This window comes from Ambystoma mexicanum, chromosome 1q, assembly GCF_040938575.1.
Source record: "Ambystoma mexicanum isolate Mex_15411 chromosome 1q, UKY_AmexF1_1, whole genome shotgun sequence".
NCBI classification, from domain to species: Eukaryota; Metazoa; Chordata; class Amphibia; order Caudata; family Ambystomatidae; genus Ambystoma; species Ambystoma mexicanum.
The window spans coordinates 888,158,997-888,177,897 of record NC_090922.1 but is presented as its reverse complement, the minus strand read 5'-3'; the positions used below and the strand labels follow the sequence as shown (position 1 = coordinate 888,177,897).

At 48.0% G+C, this 18,901-nt stretch overlaps 1 protein-coding gene across 2 annotated transcripts in view; it reads right to left on the bottom strand.

Moving 5' to 3' along the window:
- The window catches only part of PTBP2 (polypyrimidine tract binding protein 2), a 264,830-nt gene that overhangs the window by 123,579 nt on the left and 122,350 nt on the right, over positions 1-18,901 (bottom strand). For both annotated transcript variants that reach the window (XM_069641530.1, XM_069641529.1), the window contains exon 8: positions 815-1,010. In XM_069641530.1, the coding sequence (XP_069497631.1) occupies positions 815-1,010 (196 nt within the window). The remainder of the gene's footprint in view (positions 1-814; positions 1,011-18,901) is intronic.

Sequence of the window (18,901 nt, the reverse complement as noted above, 5' to 3'; positions counted from 1 at the left end):
CTCCTTCTGTGGGTAACTTGGCAGGCTACCTACAACTTGCTCTTACCTGCAGCCCATCAACCCAACACTTTCTTACAGTCTGTGTGCTGGCTCTCATCAGTCCCTTTCTGCCCTTCTTTATATTGAAAAACAGGACTCCAGCAATTTTTAGCTACCAGCGTTCGCGGTAGGGAAAAATCATGGTAGTGGCCACCAGCCAGTTCAATAGAAAAGGGTAGCATTTCATTGCTACAAGAGTTTCTAGACTCTGGGGATCCTAGGTAACCCCTCCAGCACTCTATGGTAAGATAGTGTGTGCTGGGTCTAGGAATTTAAAACGACTGGTAAAGTCAATTTAACTTTATATTCTCTGGGAAGCAGTAGTTTATCCAAGAGAAGCCATTTAAACCTTGGGACAGCCTGGAAAGGCTTCCTGTGTCAGGCACTGAGGGTGCGGTGTAACACGCATGAAAAGATGATGCCCATGCAGTTGTCTTAAAACTCCATAATCAAAGAACGCAAGAGTAAAAAACACACCAAAATGCATGAAAGAGTGGGAAAAAAGGCTCACACTCTTTCCAGGTAAAAAGATCAAGTACTCAAAATCCAGCAAAGTTGCTGCTAAGGTGAAGGGCATTAGCACATTTATGAGACTTCTCCCTAACAGATCGAACAATCCAAGAGAAACCTATAAACAGCATCTCAGAGCACACCAAACTGAGCTACACAGGTGCATAAAACAGTTCTCATCAGGATTCTAAGTAGAGGAAGGCACAGTGGCACTCATTGGCAGCATTACAAGTAAGCCCAGAATAGAGTTGCAAATAGGACATACCTAAAAGAGAGGTTTCCTTGGCAAAAGCTGCAGCAATAGATGGATCCAATGATGGCTGTCCATCCCCAGATGGCAAATCAGGACGAGTGTAGTCCCTACTTTTGTCATTGTTGTACTTCACGTTTAGGTTTACCAATTTAGAAAAATCAATCCGAAGGGTACAACAAGCATTATATATATTTTGTCCATCCAAGGCCTGAAAATGAAAACAGATTTATAACATTGATTTTCTACAAAGTGTTTAGTTAAACAGCAAGCACAAGTGAAATCTCAATTGGAAAGAATTACTTTTATGGAAATTACAGTAACCACTTTGTTAGGCAAGATTGTATTCAGTACCCTTTGGGTGCACTATAACAACCCAGACTTCCTGGCAATAGGAACCAAACCTTTGGGATAAGTCTGTACCTTTGGGATAAGTCTGTACTACACAGGTTTTTAGTGTGTTGAGCAGCCAGGCTTATCTCAAGAGGGGTCAATGTGAGCTGTAGGGGAGTTACACAGATTCACAGTGACAAGTATTCAAATAAACTCTTACACACTAGGTTTCTTGATTAAAGTATTATGAATTTGTCAGTTAGAATAAGCCTTCTTCAGAAGGGGGAAATATAATAGTAACACACTAATACACTCCAAAATCCATATTTCTAAACCAGTAAGTACCCTTTTGGGATGGCACACAGACACTTCCTACACTCTTAAGTGACTTTAGTAACTAGGACACTGGACATTTATACACCACTGTTTGCATTTAGAATCAGACTTAAGGCCCATGTGCCTGCACCCCCGCCAGCCCTGCGGCTCTCTTCCTGTTCTCTCCCATATGCCGCCTCCCTCCCGCCCAACACCTCTGATTGGTGGATTCTCTGAGGCTGTTTGAGTCTACCGACTCGCACTCTCCCTGCCTGCCCCATATTTCCCATCAGGAGGCAGGTGAGTGCAGCGTCCGTTGCACCCCCATTTGATCACTTTTTTGAGCAATCGGGCCTCAGGCCATGTGCCTGCGACTCCCTGCCAGCCCTGCGGCTCGCTTCCTGGTCTCTCCCCTATACCCAGCCCCCTCCGGCCCAAGCCTCCGATCGGTGGACTCTCTGGAACATAAGTGACCTTCCCAGGGCAGCCCTCTGCCAGTTGCAGCCCCTACGGGTAAGGGCTCCAGGCAAAGGGCGACTCCTACATTGGCGGCTCCAAGATGTGTCCGCAGGGGAAGCAAAGGAAGCCAGCAGCCAACAGACACCAACAAAACTGTAAGTGCGGCATGGGTGGGGCGTAGAGCAATTACTCTACTCCAGGAAGCCCTTGCCACTCTAACTCACCTCACCATAACGCAGACTGCCATAAAATTACAACATGCATACTTAGAGAGATGGCTAGACTGTAAATGTTGCATTGCATTACGCACTAACATACTAGCCAATGGTAGCTAGTGCCACACCCATAGAGAACGGTCAAGATTAGCCTGCGTCACCTTAAGACAGGTGTAACTAACGTTAACATGTGCCACACTTAGACAAAACTTCTTTTTAACCTTAGCTTGCGTCCCATCTGGACAGGATTATGAATGTAAGCATGGGCCACACTTAAGACGGAATTCTTAACTTTGGCCTGCGTCGCATCTAGATAGAAATGTGAATGGTAGCATTTGCCACACTTAGATCGAATTCCAAAACTGGCCTGCATCGCATCTATTTATTTGCATAGTGCACTTACAGCCCAGGGGCATCGAGACACTGCTACATGAAGTCTTTCAGGAAAGTTTGATTGAGTCGGTTACAGGTGACCGAGTCGGTCTCTTGGGTACAGGTGCATATAAAATAGGTGGCTTAATAAATGACAGGTAGGCGACTTGAAAACATGATCAAGTGAGCAAACAATCAGTAATGCATCACAAATAAACATAGCACAAGAGTTAGGGAGGAAGTTCTACAAAAAGCTTGGTTTTGATGGCTTTCTGGAAAGCTTGGTGGGACTCCATCATTCTTAGGTGAGGGGGCCAGTGTGGGAAAGCTAGAACCCCCGGCGCAAACTTTCAGTGATTTAGGAGTGATGATAGTGTTGGCATAATTTTTCTGAGTGGTATTGTGGAGGTTGTGATTAATGATTCCTTGGGCAAGGTAGGGTGGTGCCAGATCATGAAGGCATGTGTGTAAGCAAGAGTGTCTTTAAGACAATTTGCTCTTTGACCGGGAGCCAACGAGCCCGTCTCCGTACCTCGGAAATATGGTCTTTCCTTGATGTGCCCGTGGCAGCCCTAAAGACGTTATTTTGCACCAGTTGGATAGATAGAAATGTGAATGTTAGAACACTTAAACTAAACTGCAAATGATGTCAAGTGCAACACCTGAATGTAATCATGATCACTAGCTTGCCTCACATTTAGACAGAATATTGAAAATTAGCAAGCGCCACACCCAGATGGAATAGTGAATGGTAGCAAGCATCATACCCAGACTTAAGTGCAAGGACAGCAATGCCAACTAACCAATCCACTAACAATTTAATCCCTCTGCATACACCTCTCAAACTCAAACCAACCACAAGCCTAAAACGCAGAAATACGCACAAACTTCACTACACTGCAACAACAAAACAAACCGCACAGACTTGCACAACAGCACACGACTACTACCGACTGTAAAACACCCCAAGCCCAGCCAACGGACCCACCGGGCTAAGGCTGCCAACAGCAAATCACTGCTCTCTTGCACTTTTCCAGCTCATTCCCACTAATTTACCCCCCCCCCTCCCTCTTTCAGAGCCGCCAGATCGCCAGGGGACCACTCCGGTGGTGATAGTGCGCAGTATAAATATCCTTTAACTTTATCATTAAGAGTTTGGCATAGAAAAAGGTTATTATAACAGAAAAGGAGTTCACACAAATATTCTGAAGCAGCTAAGTACTTTTGGTAACCCCCAATAGAAAGTTAGTTAACCCCTTCCTGGAAGGAAGATAAAACACAATGCCAGCGGGCAGAAGAGTCATTCAGGGAGCCAGGCTAGGTCAAAGTCAATTGGGCAAAAGTCTAGGTGAGCTGAAGCACTTCTTGCAGGTAAGTAAATGTCTTACACAATGTTTTAGAAGTCTTTGCAGAAAAGAAGAATTCAAAGCATGGCCACAAGTTTAAACTTGTGAAGTAAAGAAGCTTTGAGCAACTCTACAGAGCAACCACAATAGGTCTCACCAACAGAGAACAATTGCAGTTACACAAAAAGAGGTAAGGTCTCTTAGACTGTACAGTAACTTTAGGTTGAAGAAAAAGGGGAACAGATGACTTCTGTTCCTGTGCAGCTCTGCAGATCCTGGTGTTCATGGGCCTCAATCGTGGGGACAAGAAGGACCACCATCTGGGGACTCCTGCACTGCAATGGGGCGGCAATCTTCAAACAAGTGGCACTTTGGTATTTCAGCTCCTTGCGTCAACCGCAAATAGCAACACTGCGGTTCCTGGGTGTCGAGATGGCCTTTCGTAGGCTCTGGAGTCCAACACTCTGTTGTGTTGGCTCATGCTGAGTCCGTCTTGCTTCCTGGAGCTCTTGCCCAGTTTAAAATCAAACGCACACGATCTGGTGTTCCCCTCCCTGGCTATTCGTTTCCAGCAGCAACTGCAGTGGAATTTCAACCACCTCAGAGAGGTTGTACATATGGCTTACTTTGGAGGTGATTGGTCCCACCAACTCAAGGTGAGAAGTCATCCTTGCAGGGGCTTCTCCGTCGATACGTATCAGCACAGCAGCAGGGCTACACAGGGCAAACCAATGGTCGGAACAATTTACTTACCTGTAACTGTTATTCTCCAGCATGGGTCTAGCATGGATTCACATTCTCATGAATATTCCCAGTCGTCAGGCTGGGAATCCTCAGTAAAGAAAAAATCAGTTTCAGTTTTGGTTCTAAACTGTCTTTCTCATAATAACCAATCACTGGTCTATGGGTCATACTGCCCTCGGCCAATGACTGCCCTCTACCTAAGCCCCTCCTCTGGCAGTCATCTTCGGATTTGGTAGCACGTAAAGTGGCAGTAGGACCAAGAGAAGAGCCGCAGAGGGGTAGGTGGGAGGGTTCGCATGTGAATCCATGCCAGACCCATGCTGGAGAACAACAGTTACAGGCAAGTAAATTGTTCCATCTCCAGCATGGGGTCTGGCATGGATTCACATGCTCATGAATAAAGAATACATAGCAGTACACACATGCACAACCACGGGAGGTGGCAAGGCTCAACATTAAACATCTCTTACCTCCTCACCAGGCTCACCTTCAAGCGAACAGGATGCGCAGCACTGCTTGGCTAACTCTGGACTCCTCCCTGGAATCCCGGTCGACGCAGTAGAATCTCGTGAAGCTGTGCGTCGAACTCCACGTAGCAGCCCTGCAGATGTCCAGCAGGGGCAGACTAGAACGCCATAGTTGCAGCGATCGCTCTGGTCGAATGGGCTCTCTGACGGCCAGACAGCGCTCGATTTGCCAACCGATGACAATGGGTGATTCAGCCGGAGAGCCATCTGGAAATGGAAGCCTTGGAGAGAGCCTTCCCTTGGTTCACAGGGCCAAAGTTCACAAACGGCTGTGATGTCTTCCGAAAACTCTTCGCTGAAGTTCTACGTGGACTGCACGCTCCAGCCACATCCAGCAAAGTCCTCTCAGCCGGCGACGAAGGTGACGGGAAGAAAACAGGTAACACCAAGGGCTCGTTGCCATGGAAGTCTGACGGCACCTTGGGCATGAAGGAGGGGTGCGTTCTCAGCAAGAACCTCTTTTCGTGGAATGTCAAGTATGGAGGCTTACAGGAGAGGGCCTGGATCTCTCCCACTCGTCGGAGGTGATGGCCACAAAAAAACCCTGTGTTCCATGATAGGAATTTCAGGAGGTGCCGAATGCAGAGGCTTGAACGAAGGACCCATGAGCCTAGTCAGCAACACATTGAGCTCCTACGCCGGGGCCGGAGACTTCACCAGTGGGAACGAGCAGAAAAGTCCTATCATGAACTCCTTAACCAGGCAATGCGACCACAGCGACGACCGTCCCGGAGTTCTGGTATAGTGGGGAGTGAGCCGGCAGATGAATTTTAATGGGGGCATGCGCCAGCCCCGCATACGCCAACGACAGCAAATACGCAGCACTTGAGGGGCCGTACTCCGTAGAGGGTTTATCTTCTGTGCACGGCACCAGACAGTGAACCTATTCCATTTATGTCCGTAGCACTTAAGAGTCGGAGAAGCCCTGGCCTTGGCAGGGGTGGACTGGTAATCAAAAGAGGCCCTGGAAATTATTTTCAAAGTGGCCCCATATTACACATTTTCAGCAAGCCCAACCCTTTTCCTATGGGAACATTTGGAAATACCACACAAAAGAGGCACAGGGTGCAGAGGGCTACCAAAAAGTCTCCAGAGTTACGTATAGGCCAGTCCAGCCCTGGGCACAAGGAACAGATTCAGCCTAAAAAATCCCAAACTGTTGGCTCTGCCAATGCGTGTTGTTCTTGTTTCCAACCTAGCATGCGCATTTACAGTTGTGTGTATTTTATGCGCACTCAGTATGTGCATATGTTAAACGCATGTTGCACTTGCAATGCATATGTGGTATATGGGCAACCACGTACCCGCATTTTCCACCTGTCTGTGCTAAGGTTGCTCACGTCTGTGGCACCGGTGTACACTGAACTTGCTCCGTATTCTGCAAGCAGCGCAATCTGTGGATGTGCAAACATACGCCAGTTTCACTGACGCGCCTGCATCCGCCAGTGGCGCAGAGTCACACCTTGCTCCGGCCACGTGGGCCACAGATACTTGCAATGAAGTACATGGTGTACATGTGAACATTAGGCCACGCTTCCACACGATGCGCTCTGCATAGCAATGTCATTAGGTCACTATGTCAAAACTCCAGGATTCCAGAATCTATTGCGCTTGAGTTCCCGGCCAAGACAAGGCCCACTTCCTCCAAGCCCCCCAACACTTAGATTTGCTGGTGGGTTTGCTCAGGTTTATTGTGAGGGGCCCTCCACCCCATTCCTGAACCCCAATTAATTGTCAAGCTGAAATGAAAGTCTCCCAGATATATAATGGCACCCAGAGGAGTACACACTGCCTGCAAAGATTAATACTACTTTAAATAAAAATGACATTAATTTTTATTTGAAACACATGTGTAAAATATAAAGGTCATGCCGTGCAAGAAACACAGTAACACATGGATTCCGACCAATATTTAGAAAGAAGGGAAGGAAGAAAAAAAAGACAAAAGAGAGAAACAAGAAAGAAAGGAAGGGAGAAGCAGTAAAGGCAGAAAGAGGAAGTGTGTGAAAAATAAAAAGAAATTAACTAAGAAAGAAAAAAACAAGCAAACAAAGGACTATAGAAGGAATAAAAGGAGGGGAGAAATACACTTCAGGAATGAGAGAAGGAAAGAAAGAAGGAAAGAAAGGAAGGAAAGAAAGAAGAGAAAGAAGAGAAAGAAGAGAAAGAAGAGAAAGAAGGAAGGAAGCAGGGAAGGGAGCAGGGAAGGGAGCAGGGAAGGGAGCAGGGAAGGGAGCAGGGAAGGGAGCAGGGAAGGGAGCAGGGAAGCAAGGAAGCGGGGAAGGAAGCGGGGAAGGAAGAAGCAAGGAAGTAAGGAAAGAAGGAAGCAAGGGGGAAGCAAGGAAAGAAGTAAGGAAAGAAGGAAGCAAGGGGGAAGCAAGGAAAGGAGGATGCAAGGAAGCAGGTAAGGAAGAAGGGAGCAAGGAAGCAAGGAAAGGAGGACGCAAGAAAGCAGGGAAGGAAGGAAAGAAGGGAGGAAGGGAGGAAGGGAGGAAGGGAGGAAGGAAGCAGGGAAGCAAGGAAGGAAGGAAGCAAGCAAGGGAGCAAGGAAGGGAGCAAGGAAGGAAGGAAGGGAGGAAGCAAGGAAGCAGTGAAGGAAGGAAGCAGGGAAGCAAGGAAGGAAGGAAGGAAGCAGGGAAGGAAGGAAACAAAGAAGCAAGGAAGGGGGAAGCAAGGAAGGGAGGAAGCAAGGAAGGGAGGAAGCAAGGAAGGGAGGAAGCAAGGAAGGGAGGAGGGAAGAAAGCAAGGAAGGAACTTCACCCCGGATACTCGGGTGTTCTAGATGCTCCCAACAATAGACTCAGCACCCTGCAATGTGCCGCCAATCCTGGCCCAGCAACTCCCGCACACCAAAGACAACGGCAAGTTCTCCCCAATGAATATTTTCGGGGTGGTGCTTACCAGGGAGGCGGTGAGAGGGTGATGTTATTAGCACCAGGGAGAGAGGAGAGATGAGAAAGGGGTGAATTCAGTGCCCCGTGCTTGCAAAGCCCTGCTCAGAGCAGCCCCTAACTTCCCCGCGCTCACGCCATGTTCGTAGCCACCAGCATACCTCCCTCGCAGACGCAGTTCAGCATTCCTCCCCAGCGTGGTCTGCCTAGCTCGCTGGTCGGAGCAGAGCAGCCAGCCAGCCAGGTCACTCGCAGCCTTGCCCTGTCATTTGCCTGGCTGCTGCGCATGTGTGCACTGTGCAGACAGGCTGCAAGGCAGGGCACGTGCAGTTCCTGGCCTCATGCGCAGATGCAGTCTGGATCGTCAGCCTGGAGGGGGCTGAAGAAAAGACATGCGCAGCACCCACAGCCAGTTCCAAGCGAACGACCCAGTCGGATCGTTGTTATTCATTCTTTATATGTCTCCTTCCGAGTTCTGTGAAAAGAGGCCCTTTGACCCGAGGCCTTCCGGGGGATGTCCCGGTGTGGCAGTCCAGCCCTGGGCCTTGGCAAGTACCTCCTTGCAGTCCGCCGTGATCTTGTACCCTCCGAACTCTAGTGCTGCAGGAGCCAGGCCTGCAGGTTCAGCGACCCTGGGTCGTGGTGCAGAATCATGCCTCCTCCTTTGGCGAGAAGATCTTTGTCCGTCAAAAGCTTGACTGAAGGGGACGCTGACATGTCCAGAAGGTCCGGGTACCATATCTGCCTCAGCCACGCCAGTGCGACGAGGATCATCCTGCACCGGTACTGTCTGAGTTGACTGATGAGTACGCACCCCCCCCCCACAACCCTCCCTCCCCATTATCCCCGGGCTGGGGAAACCTGCTGGCAAACCTCCGGCACTTGGTGGTCATCGCAAACAGATCGATCTGGGGATTGCCCCATCGTCGAAACAGTAGGTCCACCTGATCCTGCCGAAACTCCCACTCGTGGCAAGAGCGCAGCTTGCTGCTGAGTGAGTCGGCGACGGTGTTCTTCTCTCCTGCCAGATGAAAGGGTACCAGGATCATCATCTGGGCGATGGCCCAGTGCCATAGATCCTGCGCTTCCTTGGAGAGAGCCAGGGATCTGGTGCCCCCCTGCTTCCGAATGTAGAACATCCTGGTGGTATTGTCGGTGAAGACGCTTACCACCTTGCCCTTGAGGGTCGGAAGAAATGATTTGAAGGCCGAAAACATGGCCTAGCGCTCCAGGACGTTGATGTGCAACAACTTCTCCAGGAGCCAAAAGCCTCTTGCATGGAGATTTCCAGTGTGCGCGCCCCATTCCTCCAGGGAGGGCGTCCGTTGTCACCGTCTCCGGATGTGCCCGCTGCCAGAGGCGCTCGGACGCCCCACCACCGAATCCCTCGGCGGATGTCTCATTGAGAGCGATCTTGTCCTCGAAGCTTCCCAATACCTGGATCCAATGGGCATCGAGGAACTCTTGCAGTGGCCGCATCCGTAGCCTGCACAGCCGAACAAGGTAGATGCATGAAATCATAAAGAGTAGGGACTTGATGGACCTCACCCTGGCCACATCCATGGTCAACAGCCGTTGAACCTTGCCCAGGATGGCCTTTATCCTGTCCTCCGACGGTGAAGGCGGGCGCAACACTTTTGAGCCTGGATCCCAGAAACCGAGCGTCCTGCAATGGCATCAAGCAGGACTTCGCATACGAGAAGCCCAGTTCCGCAAGTAGGCCGGCGGTCCTCGCCGTGTGCTCGACAGCGAGTTCCCTTGACTTTGCTCCGATGAGCTAGTAGTCCAGATAGGGTAGACGTCGATGCCCTGCAGGCGCAGCTGCGCCGCGACCGGCATTTGGTGAAGACCCTTGGCGCCGACTTCAACCCAAAGGGAAGGGCCTTGATTTGATAGTGTTGCCCCTGGACCACGAAGCGTAGAAACTTTCGATGCCCCTTGGGAATGTGAAATAAGCGTCCTCCAGGTCCAACGACAACAGGAAGTCCCATTCTTCCAGCTGTCCCAGCATGTGCTGGAGGGTGACCATCCCAAACTTAGGGGACCAGTCTTTTTCCTGACGAGGAAGTACCGTGAGTACACCCTGGAGTCTCTATTGTGCCCTTTCTCAGCATTGCTCGTACCTCTAGAAGCAGTTGTGGGATGTGGTTTTCTTGCCTGGCCAACTCCAGGGTGTGTCCGTGGGCCAGGGCGTCCAGCACCCACCGGTCAGTGGAGATGGACTTCCACACGCCGACGAAGTACGCCAGCCGGCCTCCCACCGGGGTGCTCGCATGGGGGCCTGACGTCAGGCCGGTTCATTCCTGCTTCGTCGTGGACGATCCACTCTGGGGGCCATGGCGACGACGACGAATTCCTATGGCTTTGCTGCGGTCCCTGTAGGTTTCCTGGGACGAGAAGCAGGATGGTTGATGGTACGAGGAGAAGTTGCCATCGAATCCTTTAGAGGCACCATGGGACTTGCCTCCGCAGGTCCGAAAGGACGGCCGTCACCGTTGGAGAGTGCCCAAGGCACGGGCCGTCTCAGTGTCTGCCTTGATGGCCTGTAGAGATTCATCCACAGCGAGCTACCTATTGATGTCACGCTACAGGTTGGAAATTCAAACATCACATTGGTGAATGCAGACTATCCTCTTTTGTGAAGCAAATATCAAAAGATGAAAAAGGTCAGGGTTATAAACATATTAAATTTTATCCCTTAACACATAATAAAAGTTGGACACCATCAGTCCCATTTCTAAAAACACATACAACACAATATGACAAACAAAAGCTGGTTTTGTAGCAGAAATGTGCTTATTTAAGTATTTGTGTCTCAATAATGTACATCAAAACTAAAGTGATGTTAGTAATTTATGGGTGACTTCAAGCAATACAATATGATTCATTTCGAAGAAGGTCCCCATATTTAATGTGTCCACAGAAATGAGTGTTTACAGCCTTAGATTTAGGACACAAGTTTGAAAAGTGTCCTCTAGTTTGACCAGACGCCTATTCATCCAATTAAGGCTTTCGTCAGGACACGTTTACCCCAAATGGAAGTGTTTGTGGATTTCATATTCAGAAACTTATTTCATTCTATACCAGCATATCTACAATACAATACAGATATATATTACCGACCAGTTAACGAAGTTTGCAATATTTTTACCTCCACACAATGGATTAAAAAATGCTGCCAATCAGTGGGTAAATGTTTGTGCACATCAAATCTATTTCATTCTAAATAAAAAAAATACAGAAATCTATATAACTAGATCAGAGTTATTTGCCCATGTGACGACGTGATCGCTAATTGCATGAAGTGATCGGATTTAGTCACATCCTTTTTGTCCCAAAAATATGGGATCCCTTTATCTACACATTTCAACAGCGTGCGTAGAACTAGGGAAAGGGGAGGGAGGGAAAGCATAGGAAAGTAAAGAAAGACGGAAGGGGGAGAGAAAACGGGAGGAAGCAGAAAGGATGAAAGGTAGGGAATGAAATTGAGTAACTTCTCATTCCATCATTAAATGTGCAAAAGTATACCTCATCACTTAAGGAGGCAGGATCGTAAGCCATGGGTGCCTCCAAATGGTTTATGATGGTCGATACGGGATGTTTAGCACATTCACCCCAGGTGGACACGTTTTATCTTGTGCACATATGGCTGTGAAGTAAAGTAGGAGAAACGAACGTTCACTTATTCAGTCCGTCATGGGCATGTCTAATGCATCTAAAAATGCTGTCAGTAGCATGTGCCCACTTGAGAGGGCACGTGTATTTTGCTGACCCAATACGACTGTTCGTCCTTATCCAGGAGAGAACACTAGAGTCCGCTATTGTCAGTGCGTCTTAGCCTTTGAGGGCCCTACAACGCAAAACGATAAACGAGAGGGTCAACGGCCCGGTTAGTAAAAGGTCGTACTTGGACTCGAAAACATTGGTTTACCCAGAGAGGCGGCACTAAGAACTTACTTGTACTTCTCAGCAGTCCTGGCATGGGAGTGTCCATTCACTCGTAAAGACGGCAGCTACTTGATCATGTGATCTGGCTTAAAATAGCCTGACTGCGTGACGACGTGTCCAGAGGCAGGCCCGTCGATGTTATTTTGACTAGTACGTGTCGTTGTGCTGCGACAGCCATATTAGGGCTATGTTTTCACAAGCCCGTATTGTATACTTGACAATTCGTATTTCAAACAAAGTGCCCTATTAATACAAGGGCTGCTTGTCTAGGGCCATATGTGTGGGCCGCACTTGAGCGACCTAATATTTTGGTGTTTCATATTTTCAAAACAAGAAATTAACAGACAAGGATGATTTAGCTGCTCACATTTAAGTCAGAATGTGTTCGAGCTACCAAATGGTTGGTGTCATGTAGTTTAGACTCATCAGCTACAAGAAAGGATAAATTATTTACGAATAAAGAAATTCAACTCAATGTAAATATTTAATCCCTGCTTAACGGAATCTAATTTATAGATCAATTTTTGCTCCAACCTTCAGAGTTTAAGATCTCTGTCCCCCCGCGAGGAAGATGATTAACAGAGTCATTGAACATACCTACCTACCCCACGTTTTGCTTTCGAACAATTGCAAAACTTGGTAGATAAGCTAGTCCACACTTACCCTCAACAACAATCTAACGTCTCGAAACAATCAACCCTATGGCACCTTCCACCCGTCATAGGACATTTTAAATGTGGTAAATGCCTGATGTGCAATTTTACCAAAAAATTGAATTCCATTGACCTAAAAGGTAGGATCTGGCAACTCAGATCTTTTACCAACTGTGCCACGAAATGGGAGATTTATTGTATTAGCTGCCCATGTGGGCTCTTTTACATTGGAAAAACTAAGAGCCGTCCGAACAAGAATCGTAGAACATCGTTCTTGGATAAAAAAAAATGGAACAGCAGACAAACCTTTGGTAGAACACTATCTAAAAATGAAACGCTCTCATGATCCGTTGTTTTGGTGTGTGTTACAAACTTTGAGCCCTCACCCTCGCAGAGGGAGTGGGGGGGGGGGGGGGCAGAGATCTTAAACTCCGAAGGTTGGAGCAAAAATTGATCTATAAATCAGATTCCGTAAAACAGGGATTAAACCTTTACGTTGAGTGGAACTTGTTTATTAGAAAATAATTCATCCTTTATTGTAGCTGATGAGACCAAACTGCATGACACCAACCATTTGGTAGCTCAAACACATTCTGACTTAAATGTGAGCAGCTAAATCATCCTGGTCTGTTAATTTCTGGTTTTGAAAATATTAAACACCAAAATATTAGGTCACTCACGTGCGGCCCACACATATGGCACCAGACAAAGCAGCCTTTGTATTATTAGAGCACTTTGTTCGAAATATGAATTGTCAAGTATACAATACGGGCTTGTGAAAACATAGCACTAATATGGCTGTCACAGCACAACGACACATACTAGTCATAATAACATCGCCGTCCTGCCTCTGGACACGTCATCACGCAGTAAGGCTTTAAGCCAGATCACATGATCAAGTAGCTGCTGTCTTTACGAGTGAACGGACACTCCCATGCCGGGACTGCTGAGTAAGTTCTTAGCACCGCCTCTCTGGGTAAACAAATGTTTGAGTCAAAGTACGACCTTTTACTAACCGGGCCGTTGACCCTCTCGTCTCTGTCGTTTTGCGTTGTAGAGACCTCAAAAGCTAAGACGCACTGACAATAGCGGACTCTAGTGTTCTCTCCTGGATACGGACGAACAGTCGTATTGGGTCAGCAAAATACATGTTCACTCTCAGGTAAGCACATGCTATTGACAGCATTTTAGATACATTAGACATGCCCATGACGGACTGAATAAATGAACGTTCGTTTCTCCTACTTTACTTCACAGCCATATGTGCACAAGATAAAACGTGCCCACCTGGGGTGAACGTGCTAAACATCCCGTATCGACCATCATAAACCATTTGGAGGCACCCACGGCTTGGGATCCTGCCCCCTTAACTGATGAGGTATACTTTTGCACATTTAATGATGGAATGATGAGTTATTCAATTTCATTCCCTACCTTTAATCCCTTCTGCTTCTCCCCCCTTTTCTCTCCCCCCCTTTCCATCTTTCTTTCCTTTCCTATGCTTCACCTCCCTCCCCTTTCCCTAGTTCTACGCACACTGTTGAAATGCGCAGATAAAGGGGTCCAATTTTTTTGGGACAAAAAAGATGTAATAGCTAATTGCATGAAGTGATCGGATTTAGTCACAACGTCACATGGGCAAATAACTCTGACCTAGTTATATAGATTTCTGTATTTTTTTGATTTAGAATGAAATGGATTTGATGTGCACTAACATTTACCCACAGGTTGGCAGCATTTTTTAATCCATTGTGTGATGTTAAAAATATTGCAAACTTGGTTAACTGGTCAGTAATATATATCTGGATTGTATTGTAGATATGCTGGTATAGAATGAAATAAGTCTCTGAATACGGCATCCACAAACCCTTCCATCTGGGGTAAACGTGTCCTGACGAAAGCCTTAGTTGGATGAATAGGCGCCTGGTCAAACTAGAAGACACTTTTCAAACTTGTGTCCTAAATCTAAGGCTGGAAACAGACTCATTTCTGTGGACACATTAAATATGGGGACCTTCTTCGAAATGAATCATATTGTATTGCTTGAAGTCACCCATAAATTACTAACATCACTTTAGTTTTGATGTACATTATTGATACACAAATACTTAAATAAGCACATATCTGCTACAGAACCAGCTTTTGTTCTTTGTCATATTGTGCTATATGTTATATGTGTTTTTAGAAATGGGACCGATGGTGTCCAACTTTTATTATATGTTATGGAATAAAATGTAATATATGTTTATAACCCCGACCTTTTTCATCTTTTGATATTTGCTTCACAAAAGATGATAGTCTGCATTCACCCAATGTGATGTTGAATCTCCAACCTGTAGTGTGACATCAAGAGGTAGCTCGCTGTGGACTCCCCGTTTTCCCATTGTTCTGTAGTCCTCTCCCTACGAGCCCCTAGCAAAAAAAAGAGGACATATTTTGCTCTTTAAGCATTTCTGAGATTCATCCACAGCCTTGCCAAACAAATTGTCCCCGTCGAAGGGCATGTCCAGTACCCTTGTCTGGACGGAAATTGGTGACCTTCAGGCAATCACGCCGACGAAGGCACACTCCGTTGCCCATCTGGCGGAAGCCGGTGTCAGCGATGTCCATGGCTACTGTGATGGCATGGTCCGATGCCACATCGCCTTCTTGTACTTGTAGGATTTCAAGGGGCTCCATCCTCTTGTTGTCTGGAGGTCCAGGAGAGGGGCGTTTTTAAACCAAAGCTCCCTGTCGTAGTGGGCCACGATGGCGAGAGCGTTGGCCGCCTTAATGGTCAATGCCGCCAACGAGATCGCCAGTCGTCCCATGGCGTCTAGCTTCTCTCCCTCGCCGTCCGGTGGGGAAGTGGAAGTTGAAGCCGCCGACCCTGCAGATTTCTTCCTAGCCGCCGCCGAGACCACCGAGTCCGGGGAGGGCTGCGATCTGAGACACTTGGGTGCAGAGTCTGGCACCCTGTATTTCTTCTCGTACCGGTCTCCCTTTGCTGGGGCCGAGGACGGGTTCTTCAAGAGGGACAGTCCGTCCCAGATGTCATCCAACAGCGGGATCGAGAGCACAGTCTTCCTCTTGGCATCTCAACGCTGATAAAGGAATCCCTCCTTCTGTTCCTCAGGATTCAGCTGAAATAGCTCCAAGGCCCTAGAGATCATGGCGTGGAAAGAGCCGATCTGATCGGGTGGCAAAGCCCTGGGTGCCGGCTACGGGAGGCCCTTTCCATCGTAGCCGCCGTCGTCCGTCTGTCTGTCTGTCTGTCTCGTTCCTCAGCGAAGGGGACGCAGGTGACAAGTGGCAGGGTGGTGGCGGGTGGACTTTTCTCCGCTTAGGCGGTGGGCTAGACGGTCTAGGCGCCGCTGGATCGCCCGCCAGAAGTACAGGCATCTTTGTCCTGATCTCTGAACACAGTGTGCAGAGCTTGCCGGGTGTCTGCCAACCTGCCTGTCGGTGGTGGAAGCAGTTGCAACGGAAGCGTGGGCAGTGGCATGGTGTCCTCGGTTCCTCACCGTCCTGCCACCCCTCGTTGGTTCCCTCGTCGCTTTCCACGTCTGCCTCGTCTGGGTCCTTCCGATAGGACCTGGCCTCGACAAACTTCTTGTTAAGCACTGTCTTCAGCCCCGAGAGCTTCTCCTCAGAGGAGATATCCGAGTCCAGCAGGACTATCGTGCCCCCCCCCCCCCTTCTTCCCGGCCAGGGGCGACAGCCTCGGGGAGATGATTCGCATCGCCTTCACGGGGGTCTTTTCAACAGGCAGGATAGATGATTCCCTCCGAGTGGGCAGGGAAACTCGTGGCTTGGGAGTCTCCGCTGGGGCCGCATCTGCTGTCTTCGCCAGGGACGCCACCACTCCCTCAATAGATGCCTTAGCCGGGTGAACCTGGGCCTTCACGACCATGGGCGCGTCTGAGGCCTTCACTGTGGGGGGAGGGTCTAAGCCTTGCTCCCCCTTGGCTTTCTCCGTCAGGAGTCAACCGGGCCTTCTCCCAAAGCTTACCCGGGTGCTCCGACTTCCTTTTCTTCGCCGAGCCGGAGCGTTGGCTTGTGGTTGACGGTGTCGTGATGCTGCGCCCGGCCTGGCTGCCGTGGAGCCGATACCAACAGCGCTTCCAGTGCCGCAGACTTGCGGTACTTTGCCTTATAGTGGGCCCCCGTCGCCGGAGCGCCCTCAAAAGATCTTAGAAGACCGCTCAGATTTTTTCTTGGGAGAAACATGCTGACGGGGCTCACCCGCCGCCGGGATCCTCGTCTGCAGCCACTCGGTGAGCCATTTACGACGGTCCTTCTTGGTGTGTGGCACCATATCCTTGCAGAACGCACAGGCCGCCTCCACGTGCGAGCTATCCGAATGTAGGCAAGGCCTCCTCCACGTGCAAGCTATCCGAATGTAGGAAAGGCCTCCTCCACGTGCAAGCTATCCGAATGTAGGCAATAAAGGCACAGGGAATGCCCATCTTCCAGGAAGATGTTCCGCAGCCCACATCCTGGGCAGATCCTGAACAGAGGTGTCGAGTCTCCTTTATCCTCCGTCATCTCCACGCAGTGTAGGCCTCCGAGAATCTTCTGGAATCCTCCAAGAAGTGAACTCGATGAAAATTCACCATGGAGGGGTGTACAAAGTTCCAAAAAACGGATCCAGGTTAGTCGGTTAATGGACCGATGGAGCTTGAGGGTCGATTGACCGAAAAATTGAGCAAAACTCTTCGGAAAAAATAATAAAAAATAAAAAAAATAATCGGAAAATAAAGTAAAATCTTGAGAGCTATAGCACAAGGACACACTTGAAAATGCAGTAAAAATCTGAATATGGCTGCCATAGGGGATTAGGTAGAGAGAAGTCATTGGCTGGGGGCAGCAACTATTGTTCTCCAGCGTGGATCTGGCATGGATTCACATGCTCATGAATATTCCCATTTGTCAGGCTGGGAATCCACGGTAAAAGTGTTAGGCAAAGTTTGTATGCAGTACCCTTTGGGACCACTACACACAACTAGGACTACAGGTGTAAGCAAAACCAACCTAAGTCTGTACTCCACAGTTTTTGGTAGCGGAGATGAGCAGCCAAGCTTATCTCAAGAGGTTGGTTTTGCTTACACCTGTAGTCCTAGTTGGGTGTAGTGGTCCCAAAGGGCACTGCATACAAACTTTGCCTAACACTGGTGGCAGGCAGGGAGCATACATTGTAGAGCTGTTACATTGAGAGTTCTGCTTTACTTTTGTTCAAATAGTAACCTTCACAAGGCTAAGCAGTACTAGAAAAAAAAGCAATTTTATCATGCCTGATATGGATAACGTCAGACAGGAAGCCCTGATCATTCTAACAGAGCAACTGAAAGATGTTTAAGGTGAGGAATCTCCCTGTTAAAGGAAAGAAAAATGAATTGATTGAAAGATTGTTGAATTATCAAAGTCTGAGAAGTAGGGCTGCCACCCCTACACTTTCAGAAAATGAGAAAAATGTTGATGAGGATGATAATGATTCAGAGTCTAACTCCAATGTTATTAAAGGGTCGGGAGAGTTAGGAGTCTCAGGGTGTGAGCCCCTCTTTACCTCAACAAGCTCTTGGGCCTCACCCTTTAGCCACAGGGACCTACAAGGTCCAGTACAGAGTCCAGAATGTGTCTCTCTTGAAAAAAATGAGAATTGAGTTAGAGTTCAAAAGGCTCCAAATGCAAACTGAAAGTAACCATCAAGAAATCAAACTCAAGATAAATGGAAATGCAACATGCTCTTGAAATGAAGGAATTGTCTCTTGAAAATGTTTCTATCCCAGAGTCTTCTAGGTCTTCCAGTCCTATGTGACCTTGCATGCCTAAGAAAGCTGAGTATGTATGAGATGAAGTTTGATATTTTGGATTGGTTGGCTGCGTTTGATTCTATGGGATTCAGGGTGTCGCAGGGAATCAGTTGATTACTTGGCTTTTGTCTAGGCTACCCCAGGTTGCAACTGATGCTGTAATGGAGGTGGGGGAACTTTAAAGATTGGAGTATGAAAATGTGAAGCTAGTTTGATAGCTAGATTTGGGAAAACTCCTTCCCAGTACCTTAAGAGGTTTAGGAAACTTAAAAAGAATGATGGTACCCCTTGTGCTACTTGGGTACGTGCCGTTTTAAGAACTTAGATGGTTGGGTAAGGGTTAGAGTTAACACCTTTGAAGGAATGAGTAAACTATTTTTGTTGGAATCTATTTTTGATGCCTGCTCTCCTGAGCTGAAAGCACTTGGCTGACTAAGGAGCTTGCTCCCAAGAAGCTAGCAAAGACTGCTGACTTGTGGGTTGTCAACAGGACTACTCACAAGGATA